The 18140-nt window shown below is 37.7% G+C and overlaps 1 protein-coding gene across 4 annotated transcripts in view; it reads left to right on the top strand.

Annotated features, from left to right (window-relative positions):
• Positions 1-16131, top strand: part of TBC1D16 (TBC1 domain family member 16) — a 79191-nt gene extending 63060 nt beyond the window's left edge. For 3 of the 4 annotated variants that reach the window (XM_063456272.1, XM_063456275.1, XM_063456274.1), the window contains exons 8-12: positions 408-542; positions 2627-2813; positions 3063-3242; positions 4090-4236; positions 13099-13409. In XM_063456272.1, coding sequence (XP_063312342.1) covers positions 408-542; positions 2627-2813; positions 3063-3242; positions 4090-4236; positions 13099-13344 — 895 coding nt within the window. In that variant the 3' untranslated portion in view covers positions 13345-13409. Of the gene's footprint in view, positions 1-407; positions 543-2626; positions 2814-3062; positions 3243-4089; positions 4237-13098; positions 13410-15387 lie in introns of those variants that run through there. The other variant, XM_063456276.1, reaches the window with a different exon arrangement.
• Positions 16132-18140: the final 2009 nt, after the last annotated feature.

Raw genomic sequence — 18140 nt, 5'->3', positions numbered from 1 at the left:
GGCAGAGGATTGAGCAGTGAGGCTGCAGGGGCATGTTCTATACACCAAAACTGCTTCATAAAGCTAAAATTGTTCAGGTGACTATAGTGTCCCTTTAATAACTCTTTTTTTTGTTGCTGTTAAGGAACATTGTTTTTTTGCTTGCTTAGGAGTCCATGTCAGATATTTCTCACAACTGGGCCTAGTGGAACTCAGCACTGATCTAGCATTGGTGAACAACCTTCAAATCATACTCTACAGATTTGTGTCATCACACATAGCATCATTTCTTCCCATTCTCCCCTACCCCCTCGGTACTTAGCACCTTAACAGAACCTTTCTGTCCTTTTCGTTCTGTAATGGCGTCATTTTCACAATCCGGTTATTCTCTATAGGATCTCACTATGCATTTTTCTTCACCTCTGCAGAGTTTCCATGAGCCCGGATTCCCAGAAGAATTTCTGGAGGAACGTGCAGTTCACTGTGGATAAAGATGTGGTGAGAACAGACCGTAGCAACCAGTTCTTCAGAGGGGAGGACAATCCCAATGTAGAAGCCATGAGGTGAGGCTGCAGTGAAAGGATATTTTCTGTTTGTATGTAGGTGATCAGGAGATGAGGATCCATTGGAAACTCCAGTTTTTGTTTCTCGGATCTGTTAACCTGTGAGGTGCAAGAACTTTACCGCTAGGGACTCTATGAAGTTTTCTGGAAATCGCGTTTGACCGTTCCTACCAGGTTGGGTCAGAAAGCTATCGTTTTGTATCTTGGTGTCTTATTAAGGGAATTAATGTGATGTCTAGAATATAAATAATTCTATTGTGGTGCCAACGAGATGCTTCTGGACATTTCCTTTCCCTCTGGTTGTCTCAGACACCGTAGCAGTTTCCTGAAAATTGATCCTGAATGTATTTTAGAATTTCGGCTAAGTTCTCTATAAAGGGAGTGTCTGGGAATTTCCTGTGGTGGAGCCGCCCAGGGTATTTTCGTGATGTTTTTATAAGGAATGTCCTGCTTAGTTATCTTTGAGAACCATCTTCTACACCTTATTTATTATTAAGAAAACAGGCCTGGAAAGGATAATAAAAGCGGCAGTTTCTGGTTGATGGTTACTAAACAGAAAAAGTCCCAGATACACGTATCATTTATTCCTGTCCTCGTGTTTCAATATTTGTTAATACACTGATATTTTAACTTTTGAGTAGCATTCCTCCACTGAAGGTATAGCTGTCCTCGTGTAGTGTCCGATGGTTGGGTTCCTTCGAGGACACATAAAGCATTATTCGCTAAAGTGAGAATTCAAAGTGAATTTCAAATTTAAGGTGAAAATAGCTGATGTAAGACGGCTATTTCTTGCGTTCGCCTAATTTAGCCTTAAATTCGAAATTCAAGAGTACTAACTTCAATGAAGGACCCTGATGGGTGTGAATTTGGTGATTCAAGATTAACCCTTCATGTGAACTGATGTATGTGAAATAATCTTTACTGATAACATTATAATAAGATCAATAGACAAGAAATATATATATATATAGAGCGGTTATGTAATATAATACGGTAACTTCAAAACAAATATATTGATGGAAATATCTACATGTCACAAAACATACAAAAGTCAGGATATAAACGGATGTTATTGTAAGGGTCACATTTTTCCATTTAAATTCTTATGTTGAATTACACTACAATATATATATTGCACTTTTTCTATTGTTTTCTACAAGCTGAGTTTATTTTTTTTTTTTATGCTCATATGAAGTGAACAAGCTTATAGTTGTGACATATAACAGTTGCTACAAACATAAATCATTTTGCTTTTTATATATACTACGTACAGGATAGGGCTTTGGTTTATTTTAAAAACATTTTTACCCTTTGAATCAAGTACAGCTATACTTTATATTTGTATGTTTGTATCTGCTAAGGTCCTTTGTAAATATCCTTTGATCTTTATTCTGATCAAAGGTATGTCCTCTCCCCCTCTCTCCACGCACACACTCCCCCCAACAGATTTAGCTTGCAGTAGGGGTCAGATTAATGATTTACTTATACTTAAAGATTATGAGATTATAATTTTAAATTATTGATGGGCTGGGGGGAGGGACATCTGTGTCCTATTGTTGGACATGAAATTAATAATGTAACATGATGATTAAGGGCAATAAGAATACCGTTCAATTAACATTTCCGATTTCTTTACCTAATTTTATACCTGTATTCCTGTGTCAAAGTACGTAAAGGACTTTCTTAACTTCGTAACAGCAGGATACGAGGATTCTCTGCATTCATTTTTTGTAATAAATACATGGAAGCCAGTCAGTGAATTCCACATCTTAAATGCCCTTCCTATGAAACTATTAAAACTCCCTTATTTTGCTGATGTTCCAATTTCATTTGTTTAAGTCTCAGACTGTCCTTATAATTTCTATAGTGTCTTGCAGAATTCTAGTCTAATGAAGTCCAACTTTGATGGTGTTTCCTAGTGCCTGAATTATTCAGTTTCCTATTTCTTGTTTCTTTTGTATTTTTTTTAAATTCATCAGTTTTATGAGGGTCCCACTCTTAGATAATCAATTGTCGGCTCCTTTGGTGATACCCACCTTGTACATTTCTCTGGTGGATGATTGCCTCTTTCTGTTCGACCCCAGGAGAATCTTACTGAATTATGCAGTGCACAGCCCGGGAGTCGGGTACTCGCAGGGAATGTCTGATCTGGTGGCCCCGCTGCTGGCAGAGATCCTGGATGAATCGGACACATTTTGGTGTTTCGTCGGCCTGATGCAGAACACAATATTTAACAGCTCGCCTTGTGACGAGGACATGGAGAAGCAGTTGGTAAGTCCTTTCATTTGATCCTCTCCTTTTTCTGATCATTTAAAGAGAAAAAAAAAAGGGGTGTTCGCTTCTCGATTGTGTTTTTGACAGCAGAATAGACTTCCGGTAATATATGCAGATAATGTGACATCATCTCCAATTAGGTAACGTGCATACAGAAGACTACGGTCACACTCGATAACGCACCGCTTTATTATTTATACAAAGTGTTTTGTAAGTCGATTCATTTTAGTGCCCCTTTTATTTCAGATGTACCTCCGGGAGGTTTTGCGTCTCGTGCACCCACGTTTCCACCAACACCTGCAGGCGTTGGGTGAAGATGGGCTACAGATGTTGTTTTGTCACCGCTGGATCCTGCTTTGCTTTAAAAGAGAATTTCCGGATTCGGAAGCACTAAGGATGTGGGAGGCTTGCTGGGCTCACTACCAGGTACCAAGCTGGGTTCTCCTGTCGCCTAAAAGAAAGTTCATGTCAATCAACAGACATTCAAAATATGTTACATTCACATTCTGTATATAGTTCAGTAAACGTTTCCTGTTAAAATTAAATGAACCTTACTCTTGGTCAGAGAATGTCCCATCTCCATCAGTATATAACGGCTCATAAAGCTTTTTCCTTTCATTGTGCTGCAGTTTTAATGAAATTCTATCTTTAGAAAAATACAGGCACGTCTTTAAAATAAAAAATAAAAAAAATGTAAGTTGTATTTTCACTTTGAAATTGATGAGATTAGAAATAGCACTACAGACGTGAAATATCTTGGGTGTGTTGTACTAAGCTTATGTTTTATATCCGCAAGCAAAATATATTTATTTCACATCCTTACTAACAAGTAATATTAATCCGTATATTCATATAAGAAACCAGAAATATAAAAACAATTAAAATAGTTTAAAATACCAGAAAAAGAAATCAAAGATTTGATATTATCATAATTACCTGAAACCATGTGTTTCACATAAAAAGAAACATGATGCCGTTGTAATATAGAATAAAAATGATAAAAGTAAGCTAAACTTTTACAAAGTATTTTATAACAATAAAAAATGTATTTGAATTTTGTAATATTTTGATACTTTATTTTCGGACATTGGCATATTTTTTTGATATTTTAAAACCACATTCAAAAATATTGAATTGTGTGAATAGCTATGAAATCGAGGCCACAGTCGGCCGGGTGTGGGATGGGTTTTAATCCGCCATCATAGCCGATATATTGGTGACGGTTTGAATTTAGCTTCTTTGGTTCCTGACACCTCTTCTGTCCTCCCTCTAGACGGACTATTTCCACCTGTTTCTGTGCGTTGCCATTATTGTTCTTTACGGAGATGATGTCATCGAACAGCAGTTGCCAACCGATCAGATGTTGTTGCATTTTAGTAACTTGGCAATGCACATGAATGGCGAGCTGGTGCTAAGGAAGGTATATTTCTCTCTTGATTTTCATACATACACGGGGTGCCGGCATTTATATGTCTGCTCTAAATCATTCAGGTGGCATATATGTTTTACGTTTTTTGCGTATAAAAAAATAAGTTATTATTAAAATGTTACTTCTTCTGACAAAGTTTACACACATTAGAAAGTTAACGTGCATACTGTATGGAGTATATACATCAGAAAGTAAACGTGCATACTGTATGGAGTATATACATGAGAAAGTTAATGTGCATACTGTATGGAGTATATACATCAGAAAGTTAACGTGCACACTGTATGGAGTATATACATCAGAAAGTTAACGTGCATACTGTATGGAGTATATACATCAGAAAGTTAACGTGCATACTGTATGGAGTATATACATCAGAAAGTTAACGTGCACACTGTATGGAGTATATACATCAGAAAGTTAACGTGCATACAGTATGGAGTATATACATCAGAAAGTTAACGTGCACACTGTATGGAGTATATACATCAGAAAGTTAATGTGCATACTGTATGGAGTATATACATCAGAAAGTTAATGTGCATACTGTATGGAGTATATACATCAGAAAGTTAATGTGCATACTGTATGGAGTATATACATCAGAAAGTTAATGTGCATACTGTATGGAGTATATACATCAGAAAGTTAACGTGCATACTGTATGGAGTATATACATCAGAAAGTTAACGTGCATACTGTATGGAGTATATACATCGGAAAGTTAACGTGCATACTGTATGGAGTATATACATCAGAAAGTTAACGTGCATACTGTATGGAGTATATACATCGGAAAGTTAACGTGCACACTGTATGGAGTATATACATCAGAAAGTTAATGTGCATACTGTATGGAGTATATACATCAGAAAGTTAACGTGCATACTGTATGGAGTATATACATCAGAAAGTTAACGTGCACACTGTATGGAGTATATACATCAGAAAGTTAACGTGCATACTGTATGGAGTATATACATCAGAAAGTTAATGTGCATACTGTATGGAGTATATACATCAGAAAGTTAACGTGCATACTGTATGGAGTATATACATCAGAAAGTTAATGTGCATACTGTATGGAGTATATACATCAGAAAGTAAACGTGCATACTGTATGGAGTATATACATCAGAAAGTTAACGTGCATACTGTATGGAGTATATACATCAGAACGTTTACGTGCATACTGTATGGAGTATATACATCAGAAAGTTAATGCATACTGTATGGAGTATATACATCAGAAAGTTAAGGTGCATACTGTATGGAGTATATACATCAGAAAGTTAACGTGCATACTGTATGGAGTATATACATCAGAAAGTTAACGTGCATACTGTATGGAGTATATACATCAGAAAGTAAACGTGCATACTGTATGGAGTATATACATCAGAAAGTTAATGTGCACACTGTATGGCGTATATACATCAGAAAGTTAACGTGCACACTGTATGGAGTATATACATCAGAAAGTTAATGTGCATACTGTATGGAGTATATACATCAGAAAGTTAACGTGCATACTGTATGGAGTATATACATCAGAAAGTTAATGTGCATACTGTATGGAGTATATACATCAGAAAGTTAACGTGCATACTGTATGGAGTATATACATCAGAAAGCTAACGTGCACACTGTATGGAGTATATACATCAGAAAGTTAACGTGCATACTGTATGGAGTATATACATCAGAAAGCTAACGTGCACACTGTATGGAGTATATACATCAGAAAGTTAACGTGCATACTGTATGGAGTATATACATCAGAAAGTTAACATACATACTGTATGGAGTATATACATCAGAAAGTTAATGTGCATACTGTATGGAGTATATACATCAGAAAGTTAATGTGCATACTGTATGGAGTATATACATCAGAAAGTTAACGTGCATACTGTATGGAGTATATACATCAGAAAGTTAACGTGCATACTGTATGGAGTATATACATCAGAAAGTTAACGTGCACACTGTATGGAGTATATACATCAGAAAGTTAACGTGCACACTGTATGGAGTATATACATCAGAAAGTTAATGTGCATACTGTATGGAGTATATACATCAGAAAGTTAACGTGCATACTGTATGGAGTATATACATCAGAAAGTTAACGTGCATACTGTATGGAGTATATACATCAGAAAGTTAACGTGCACACTGTATGGAGTATATACATCAGAAAGTTAATGTGCATACTGTATGGAGTATATACATCAGAAAGTTAATGTGCATACTGTATGGAGTATATACATCAGAAAGTTAACGTGCATACTGTATGGAGTATATACGGTACATCAGAAAGTTAACGTGCATACTGTATGGAGTATATACATCAGAAAGTTAATGTGCATACTGTATGGAGTATATACATCAGAAAGTTAACGTGCATACTGTATGGAGTATATACATCAGAAAGCTAACGTGCACACTGTATGGAGTATATACATCAGAAAGTTAACGTGCATACTGTATGGAGTATATACATCAGAAAGCTAACGTGCACACTGTATGGAGTATATACATCAGAAAGTTAACGTGCATACTGTATGGAGTATATACATCAGAAAGTTAACATACATACTGTATGGAGTATATACATCAGAAAGTTAATGTGCATACTGTATGGAGTATATACATCAGAAAGTTAACGTGCATACTGTATGGAGTATATACATCAGAAAGTTAACGTGCATACTGTATGGAGTATATACATCAGAAAGTTAACGTGCATACTGTATGGAGTATATACATCAGAAAGTTAACGTGCACACTGTATGGAGTATATACATCAGAAAGTTAACGTGCACACTGTATGGAGTATATACATCAGAAAGTTAATGTGCACACTGTATGGCGTATATACATCAGAAAGTTAACGTGCACACTGTATGGAGTATATACATCAGAAAGTTAATGTGCATACTGTATGGAGTATATACATCAGAAAGTTAATGTGCATACTGTATGGAGTATATACATCAGAAAGTTAACGTGCATACTGTATGGAGTATATACGGTACATCAGAAAGTTAACGTGCATACTGTATGGAGTATATACATCAGAAAGTTAATGTGCATACTGTATGGAGTATATACATCAGAAAGTTAACGTGCATACTGTATGGAGTATATACATCAGAAAGCTAACGTGCACACTGTATGGAGTATATACATCAGAAAGCTAACGTGCATACTGTATGGAGTATATACATCAGAAAGCTAACGTGCACACTGTATGGAGTATATACATCAGAAAGTTAACGTGCATACTGTATGGAGTATATACATCAGAAAGTTAACATACATACTGTATGGAGTATATACATCAGAAAGTTAATGTGCATACTGTATGGAGTATATACATCAGAAAGTTAACGTGCATACTGTATGGAGTATATACATCAGAAAGTTAACGTGCATACTGTATGGAGTATATACATCAGAAAGTTAACGTGCATACTGTATGGAGTATATACATCAGAAAGTTAACGTGCACACTGTATGGAGTATATACATCAGAAAGTTAACGTGCACACTGTATGGAGTATATACATCAGAAAGTTAACGTGCATACTGTATGGAGTATATACATCAGAAAGTTAACGTGCATACTGTATGGAGTATATACATCAGAAAGTTAACGTGCATACTGTATGGAGTATATACATCAGAAAGTTAACGTGCATACTGTATGGAGTATATACATCAGAAAGTTAATGTGCATACTGTATGGAGTATATACATCAGAAAGTTAACGTGCATACTGTATGGAGTATATACATCAGAAAGTTAACGTGCATACTGTATGGAGTATATACATCAGAAAGTTAACGTGCATACTGTATGGAGTATATACATCAGAAAGTTAACGTGCATACTGTATGGAGTATATACATCAGAAAGTTAATGTGCACACTGTATGGCGTATATACATCAGAAAGTTAACGTGCACACTGTATGGAGTATATACATCAGAAAGTTAATGTGCATACTGTATGGAGTATATACATCAGAAAGTTAACGTGCATACTGTATGGAGTATATACATCAGAAAGTTAATGTGCATACTGTATGGAGTATATACATCAGAAAGTTAACGTGCATACTGTATGGAGTATATACATCAGAAAGTTAATGTGCATACTGTATGGAGTATATACATCAGAAAGTTAATGTGCATACTGTATGGAGTATATACATCAGAAAGTTAACGTGCATACTGTATGGAGTATATACATCAGAAAGTTAACGTGCATACTGTATGGAGTATATACATCAGAAAGTTAACGTGCATACTGTATGGAGTATATACATCAGAAAGTTAACGTGCACACTGTATGGAGTATATACATCAGAAAGTTAATGTGCACACTGTATGGAGTATATACATCAGAAAGTTAACGTGCATACTGTATGGAGTATATACATCAGAAAGTTAACGTGCATACTGTATGGAGTATATACATCATAAAGTTAACGTGCACACTGTATGGAGTATATACATCAGAAAGTTAACGTGCATACTGTATGGAGTATATACATCAGAAAGTTAATGTGCACACTGTATGGAGTATATACATCAGAAAGTTAACGTGCATACTGTATGGAGTATATACATCAGAAAGTTAACGTGCATACTGTATGGAGTATATACATCAGAAAGTTAACGTGCATACTGTATGGAGTATATACATCAGAAAGTTAACGTGCACACTGTATGGAGTATATACATCAGAAAGTTAACGTGCATACTGTATGGAGTATATACATCAGAAAGTTAACGTGCATACTGTATGGAGTATATACATCAGAAAGTTAATGTGCATACTGTATGGAGTATATACACCAGAAAGTTAACGTGCATACTGTATGGAGTATATACATCAGAAAGTTAACGTGCATTCTGTATGGAGTATATACATCAGAAAGTTACCGTGCATACTGTATGGAGTATATACATCAGAAAGTTACCGTGCATACTGTATGGAGTATATACATCATAAAGTTAACGTGCACACTGTATGGAGTATATACATCAGAAAGTTAACGTGCATACTGTATGGAGTATATACATCAGAAAGTTAATGTGCTTACTGTATGGAGTATATACATCAGAAAGTTAACGTGCATACTGTATGGAGTATATACATCAGAAAGTTAACGTGCATACTGTATGGAGTATATACATCAGAAAGTTAACGTGCATACTGTATGGAGTATATACATCAGAAAGTTAACGTGCACACTGTATGGAGTATATACATCAGAAAGTTAACGTGCATACTGTATGGAGTATATACATCAGAAAGTTAACGTGCATACTGTATGGAGTATATACATCAGAAAGTTAACGTGCATACTGTATGGAGTATATACATCAGAAAGTTAACATGCATACTGTATGGAGTATATACATCAGAAAGTTAACGTGCACACTGTATGGAGTATATACATCAGAAAGTTAACGTGCACACTGTATGGAGTATATACATCAGAAAGTTAACGTGCATACTGTATGGAGTATATACACCAGAAAGTTAACGTGCATACTGTATGGAGTATATACATCAGAACGTTAACGTGCATACTGTATGGAGTATATACATCAGAAAGTTAACGTGCATACTGTATGGAGTATATACATCAGAAAGTTAACGTGCATACTGTATGGAGTATATACATCAGAAAGTTAACGTGCACACTGTATGGAGTATATACATCAGAAAGTTAATGCACACTGTATGGAGTATATACATCAGAAAGTTAACGTGCATACTGTATGGGGTATATACATCAGAAAGTTAACGTGCACACTGTATGGAGTATATACATCAGAAAGTTAATGTGCATACTGTATGGAGTATATACATCAGAAAGTTAACGTGCATACTGTATGGAGTATATACATCAGAAAGTTAACGTGCATACTGTATGGAGTATATACATCAGAAAGTTAACGTGCACACTGTATGGAGGATATACATCAGAAAGTTAATGTGCATACTGTATGGAGTATATACATCAGAAAGTTAACGTGCATACTGTATGGAGTATATACATCAGAAAGTTAACGTGCATACTGTATGGAGTATATACATCAGAAAGTTAACGTGCATACTGTATGGAGTATATACATCAGAAAGTTAACGTGCATACTGTATGGAGTATATACATCAGAAAGTTAACGTGCATACTGTATGGAGTATATACATCAGAAAGTTAATGTGCATACTGTATGGAGTATATACATCAGAAAGTTAACGTGCATACTGTATGGAGTATATATATCAGAAAGTTAACGTGCATACTGTATGGAGTATATACATCAGAAAGTAAACGTGCATACTGTATGGAGTATATACATCAGAAAGTTAACGTGCATACTGTATGGAGTATATACATCAGAAAGTTAACGTGCATACTGTATGGAGTATATACATCAGAAAGTTAACGTGCATACTGTATGGAGTATATACATCAGAAAGTTAATGTGCATACTGTATGGAGTATATACATCAGAAAGTTAACGTGCATACTGTATGGAGTATATACATCAGAAAGTTAACGTGCATACTGTATGGAGTATATACATCAGAAAGTAAACGTGCATACTGTATGGAGTATATACATCAGAAAGTTAATGTGCACACTGTATGGAGTATATACATCAGAAAGTTAACGTGCATACTGTATGGAGTATATACATCAGAAAGTTAACGTGCATACTGTATGGAGTATATACATCAGAAAGTTAACGTGCATACCGTATGGAGTATATACATCAGAAAGTTAACGTGCATACTGTATGGAGTATATACATCAGAAAGTTAACGTGCATACTGTATGGAGTATATACATCAGAAAGTTAATGTGCATACTGTATGGAGTATATACATCAGAAAGTTAACGTGCATACTGTATGGAGTATATACATCAGAAAGTTAATGTGCATACTGTATGGAGTATATACATCAGAAAGTTAACGTGCATACTGTATGGAGTATATACATCAGAAAGTTAATGTGCATACTGTATGGAGTATATACATCAGAAAGTTAACGTGCATACTGTATGGAGTATATACATCAGAAAGTTAATGTGCATACTGTATGGAGTATATACATCAGAAAGTTACCGTGCACACTGTATGGAGTATATACATCAGAAAGTTAATGTGCATACTGTATGGAGTATATACATCAGAAAGTTAACGTGCATACTGTATGGAGTATATACATCAGAAAGTTAACGTGCACACTGTATGGAGGATATACATCAGAAAGTTAATGTGCATACTGTATGGAGTATATACATCAGAAAGTTAACGTGCATACTGTATGGAGTATATACATCAGAAAGTTAACGTGCATACTGTATGGAGTATATACATCAGAAAGTTAATGTGCATACTGTATGGAGTATATATATCAGAAAGTTAACGTGCATACTGTATGGAGTATATACATCAGAAAGTTAACGTGCACACTGTATGGAGTATATACATCAGAAAGTTAACGTGCATACTGTATGGAGTATATACATCAGAAAGTTAACGTGCACACTGTATGGAGTATATACATCAGAAAGTTAACGTGCATACTGTATGGCGTATATACATCAGAAAGTTAACGTGCATACTGTATGGAGTATATACATCAGAAAGTTAACGTGCACACTGTATGGAGTATATACATCAGAAAGGTAACGTGCACACTGTATGGAGTATATACATCAGAAAGTTATCGTGCACACTGTATGGAGTATATACATCAGAAAGTTAATGTGCATACTGTATGGAGTATATACATCAGAAAGTTAACGTGCATACTGTATGGAGTATATACATCAGAAAGTTAACGTGCGTACTGTATGGAGTATATACATCAGAAAGTTAATGTGCGTACTGTATGGAGTATATACATCAGAAAGTTAATGTGCATACTGTATGGAGTATATACATCAGAAAGTTAACGTGCATACTGTATGGAGTATATACATCAGAAAGTTAACGTGCGTACTGTATGGAGTATATACACTGTACAGCAAATTTTAGTGAACTGAATACAGAATTGCAATATTTCTGTTCAGTTAATAAACTCTTGTGAGATGGTGTGAATACATTTCGATATGATACAGAACCGAATTCTAAATGGTAAAATGTTTAATTTTACTAAATATCTAAGCGTATAAGAGAAAGGCATCGTGCGCTTCACTGTATGGTCCAGGCCCTTTTGTCGTTTGAAAGGATTAAGGCTGTTTAAAGCCACATTTATTAAAAGAAATCTGAGCCAATCGGTATTGAAGTGCTTGTTCCACATTCATATAAAAAGAATGGAATATTTTTCCACATTTATTTGTGGTCTTTCTCAGTTTCTCTGTCACTTTGACCATTGAGGGATTTATTTACAAACTATGTATCGTGACCAGATGGACAAATAACAAACTGAATCGCATACATTCCGAATTTGGGGAATGAGTCCCCCACCCAGGGAGTTTTTTATTTTTAGAAAACACTATTGCCGGGTATTTCCGTTGCTGTAGCGGGAAGGGGGGGTTCCGCGGTACCCAGTGCTCATGCTATGCCAGGTTTTCTGACTGGCACGGTTGCAAATTGGAGTGACACGTGTGGGCAGCAATGCCCTTTTGTGGAATGGGCACATATACGATTTGGCCATACACTTTTTATCTTGCTTTAATAACTCCAAATAATAGACGGTATCAATCAACCCAAACTGTGCAACTTTTAAATATTCATGTTTAGTGTCTTCCACACTTTCTATCTTGGTTTGAGCCAGTTCTAGTGTTGCTAAATCTTCTTCTGCTTCATTACAGGCGCGGAGCTTGCTGTACCAGTTCCGTCTGCTACCCAAAATACCCTGCAGCCTGCACGATCTGTGTAAGTTGTGTGGTTCGGGCATGTGGGACAGCGGCTACATCCCCCCTGTGGAGTGCACAGGTCAGCATCCAGAGTCTGAGAGCTGCCTTTACGGAGGAATCGTGGAGGAACCGTCACCAAAAACCCCAAAGAACAGCAAGAGAGGCCATAAGCCATTGGATGTATTTAATTTTAGAAAATAGGAAGAATCTACCAGAGAAATAAAAACGTTCTGGGTGAGCTCACAAACATCCAGAATGGTGACACAGTGGCTGTGGACCTCTTTGTGACTGTTTTGTAGCAATTAGGCAACAGCCAGAAAATACAGTATATGTTTTAACCAAAGCAATGTGAATGCAATGTGAATGCTGATCAGAGTGACGTCCAAGTCCTTCTTATCGCAGAGATATAACTCCAGCAGTTTGGTGTTTTGCTCCTTGTCTGATCTTTCTCAGATGTGGTAACGATAGGCCTAGAGATAAGGAAATCTTTCACAGACAGAGAGCCTAACTGTAAGACTGGATTCTTCATTCTCCCCAACTAGCTCTGGTCTGTAATAAAGCAACGCAAGGGGTTTCACTATCAATGACATTGTAAGATGGGAGACCCCTGAAAAACCCCTAATTCTAAACAGTGTCTTCATATGGTGACTGCGAGGAAATTCAAAAATTTCTGACTGTTTCTCGCTATTTAGCTATCAGCCCTGTTCAGCTGCTTCCACGGGCTTATCTTGTCACCGTCCTCTTCTGACCATCGTTTTAAATGATTTGGGGATAAGGGACAGCATGGCCGTGGGATTCAGACAGTCGGGGCTTGTATAATATGAAGACGAGGTAATAAGATGGCAGGAAGCACATGTTCGTTTGAAAACAGAAATTTATATTCTGAAAGCACTAATCCTGACTGTGATCTCAAATACATTAAAAACTCAACGCCAATCATTTCAAATGTTGCAAATAATTTGTAGCCATTTACCAGCGAAGCACAATCCCCCTCCTTCACCATCACTCACCCCCTTCTTCTTTTGCAGGAGAATTAAGTAGCAATACTTGGAAGTCGCCTGGGCTGGGCTTTCACCAAACACATTCTAGTAAAATAATTTTGCCAATTAGCACGCTGCTCTATTTGGTTTCTTAACGTAATCCACAGGAATTCTCTTTTTTTTCTGCTTTTGAGAACTATGGCTCCAGCCCCTTGCCCGGCCTGTTGTTTGACACCCCAAGGCGTTCACTGTAGAGCTATATTTCTCAAACCACTAATAGTAACATGTTTATCTTCGTGCCATGTCTCCCTAATGCAATATTTATTCTCCTTCAAGCATCGCTAGAGCGTCCAGATGCCGTAAATCCGTACATTAAAGTTTGTATTTAAGTAACCCCGGGGTACCTGTGCCACAGGTTAAGACACTCTGCTGTAGAACGTTCTCCAATTTCGGCAGATCCACATACCTTGCTTCTGTTTCGAGAGAATTTAACCTTGAGATTTATATGAAGGAACATCCCTGTGCATTTAGCACTACTTTCTTTAAATACATTATTAGAATAATGTATTAATATGCATTTGTTAAATAAATATATAAAAATTACCACTGAATGCCTCTCTTTTTCCCCCCCGCCCCCGCTTAATTTATATAGCTAGTCCTAACTCCAGTTAAACCAGGAAGTGGTTAAGATGTCTGAGCCAATCCTATAATCTCCTAGTTAAAGTTATGAAAGAATCTCTGTTCCACTTCCTCCTCGTGTAATGTGACATATGCAATACAGTCTGATAGCTGGTCATTCACAAGAACACGCGCTAATTGTGTCAATACTCGTATATTCGTCAATATCCTGTTCATGTCTGGAGAACGTACTCCGTTGTGGCCGTTCAGCCTCATTTCACATTTTTTAAAAGTGTTGTTTTGCAGGGATATTCACTCAAGTTTGAATTTTCTAATTTTAGTTAAAAATATTGGAACTGAAAACATAACCGACGTGAGTTTTTACAATTCAGCTATTGGCGCCTAATATTTTCAATTTGCTTTTTATGCTCAACAATTTATACTTTGGTGAATTACCTTAAGAACGTTTTAGGAAGCTTAAAGCAAGAAAAAAAAAATTAAAATAATAACAATTCCGCCTCTCTTTACACAATGACTGACATTTGGAAGTCTCATTCTAAGATTGTCTGCATTTTGCATGTCATTAATGCACCGATTAATTATCTGGCTAATTAGCACATTATGCAAAACGTGATTTTCTTTGCAGGAAGATGGCTGTGCGATTTAAAGGGAAGCTATCAGTGAAAATCTCCTATTTTGGTTTATCTGGCTGGCTCCCGTCAATACGGGATATTACATGTCAAGGAGCACTTTAGCCAGAGAAGCTGCCCATAACGCAGCGTCACAATGTGCTGCAAAGTGTCCCATATTCTCATTATCACCGAGTAACATTCTCCAAATCTTCTAGCTGAGCCCTTTACACCCAAGATGTGCAGATATTTGTCAGTTCACACAAAGTCTCTGATTAGTAAATAAACCCCTTTCCATTAAATGTAACCCCTTAAGGACACATGACATGTGTGACATGTCATGATTCCCTTTTATTCCAGAAGTTTGGTCCTTAAGGGGATAAATAATAATTGCAGGAATCTGTACATAGATGACTTGACACGCTGGGGCTTATTCACTAAACATTGAACAATTCTCCGCTTTGCTCACAGATTGTGCGTTTGGCATTTAATAAACAAACCGCTGTGTTAAAGCAAACCAGAGATAGTTTAAAGCACGGATTCCAACTCCCATTGTCTTTCCACAGTATGACCACTCAGCTTAACCCTGAAATCGCAATTTGTCACGCATCGTATAGGCACAATGTACACAATCCCGCGCATTCACATCTCCATTACACAAGGTGTTCAATAACCTGATTTATACAATGTATAAACAATGTTTGTCTGTTCTTTTTCTAATCAATTTATCAAAATAAATGAAATGACTTTTTCTTACGTGACTTACTGAGCAATATTTTATTACACCTGCTGGGAGCTCTGTAGCAATATGTTGTTTCTTGTTAGTTAGAGCAGGTTTTGCGTGATTTCTTGGTAAACTCACCACCAATTCTTTGTTTGAATTCATTCTAATTTATTTCTTTTCAATCTTGTCATTCTATATAATGTCCAGAGAGGGCGCCTGTGAGAGCGCTGCTGCTAAATCTTTCTCTTTTCAGTTGTTACTGCCATTATATTTGACTAAGAAGTGGTTAAAAGCAGCCCCAACAAAATAAATTCAAATTTTAGGCCAAAATATTCAACCTGAGAACAGAGCTTGGAGCTTGGAGAAATGTGTGAATTTGTCTGTGACTTAAAATTAGAAATTTACATGAATGTATGCAGGTAAATACAGGGGGCTTTGGGATCACTGATCAATAAATGTATGCAGGTTAGTACAGGGGGCTTTGGGATCACTGATCAGTAAATGTATGCAGGTTAGTACAGGGGGCTTTGGGATCACTGATCAGTAAATGTATGCAGGTTAGTACAGGGGGCTGTGGGATCACTGATCAGTAAATGTATGCAGGTAAATACAGGGGGCTGCGAGACCACTGGTCAGTAAATGTATGCAGGTTAATACAGGTGGCTGCGGGACCACTGGTCGATAAATGTATGCAGGTTAATACAGGGGGCTGCGGGACCACTGGTCGGTAAATGTATGCAGGTTAATACAGGGGGCTGCGGGACCACTGGTCAGTAAATGTATGCAGGTAAATACAGGGGGCAGCGGGATCACTGGTCAGTAAATGTATGCAGGTAAATACAGGGGGCTGTGGGACCACTGGTCAGTAAATGTATGCAGGTTAATACAGGGGGCTGGGGGACCACTGGTCAGTAAATGTATGCAGGTTAATACAGGGGGCTGCGGGACCACTGGTCAGTAAATGTATGCAGGTTAATACAGGGGGCTGCGGGACCACTGGTCAGTAAATGTATGCAGGTAAATACAGGGGGCTGTGGGATCACTGGTCAGTAAATGTATGCAGGTTAATACAGGGGGCTGCGGGACCACTGGTCAGTAAATGTATGCAGGTAAATACAGGGGGCTGCGGGACCACTGGTCGGTAAATGTATGCAGGTTAATACAGGGGGCTGCGGGACCACTGGTCAGTAAATGTATGCAGGTAAATACAGGGGGCAGCGGGATCACTGGTCAGTAAATGTATGCAGGTAAATACAGGGGGCTGCGGGACCACTGGTCAGTAAATGTATGCAGGTTAATACAGGGGGCTGCCGGATCACTGGTCAGTAAATGTATGCAGGTAAATACAGGGGGCTGCGGGACCACTGGTCAGTAAATGTATGCAGGTTAATACAGGGGGCTGCGGGACCACTGGTCAGTAAATGTATGCAGGTAAATACAGGGGGCTGTGTGATCACTGGTCAGTAAATGTATGCAGGTTAATACAGGGGGCTACGGGACCACTGGTCAGTAAATGTATGCAGGTAAATACAGGGGGCTGCGGGACCACTGGTCGGTAAATGTATGCAGGTTAATACAGGGGGCTGCGGGACCACTGGTCAGTAAATGTATGCAGGTAAATACAGGGGGCAGCGGGATCACTGGTCAGTAAATGTATGCAGGTAAATACAGGGGGCAGCGGGATCACTGGTCAGTAAATGTATGCAGGTAAATACAGGGGGTTGCGGGACCACTGGTCAGTAAATGTATGCAGGTTAATACAGGGGGCTGCGGGACCACTGGTCGGTAAATGTATGCAGGTTAATATAGGGGGGCTGCGGGACCACTGGTCAGTAAATGTGTGCAGGTTAATACAGGGGGCTGCGGGATCACTGGTCAGTAAATGTATGCAGGTTAATACAGGGGGCAGCGGGATCACTGGTCAGTAAATGTATGCAGGTTAATAGAGGGGGCTGCGGGACCACTGGTCAGTAAATGTATGCAGGTTAATAGAGGGGGGCTGCGGGATCACTGGTCAGTAAATGTATGCAGGTTAATACAGGGGGG

The sequence above is a fragment of the Pelobates fuscus genome, chromosome 5 (assembly GCF_036172605.1).
Source record: "Pelobates fuscus isolate aPelFus1 chromosome 5, aPelFus1.pri, whole genome shotgun sequence".
Taxonomy (NCBI): Eukaryota; Metazoa; Chordata; class Amphibia; order Anura; family Pelobatidae; genus Pelobates; species Pelobates fuscus.
Note: the sequence above shows the minus strand (reverse complement) of the source record. Positions and strands in the feature narration are given on the sequence as shown.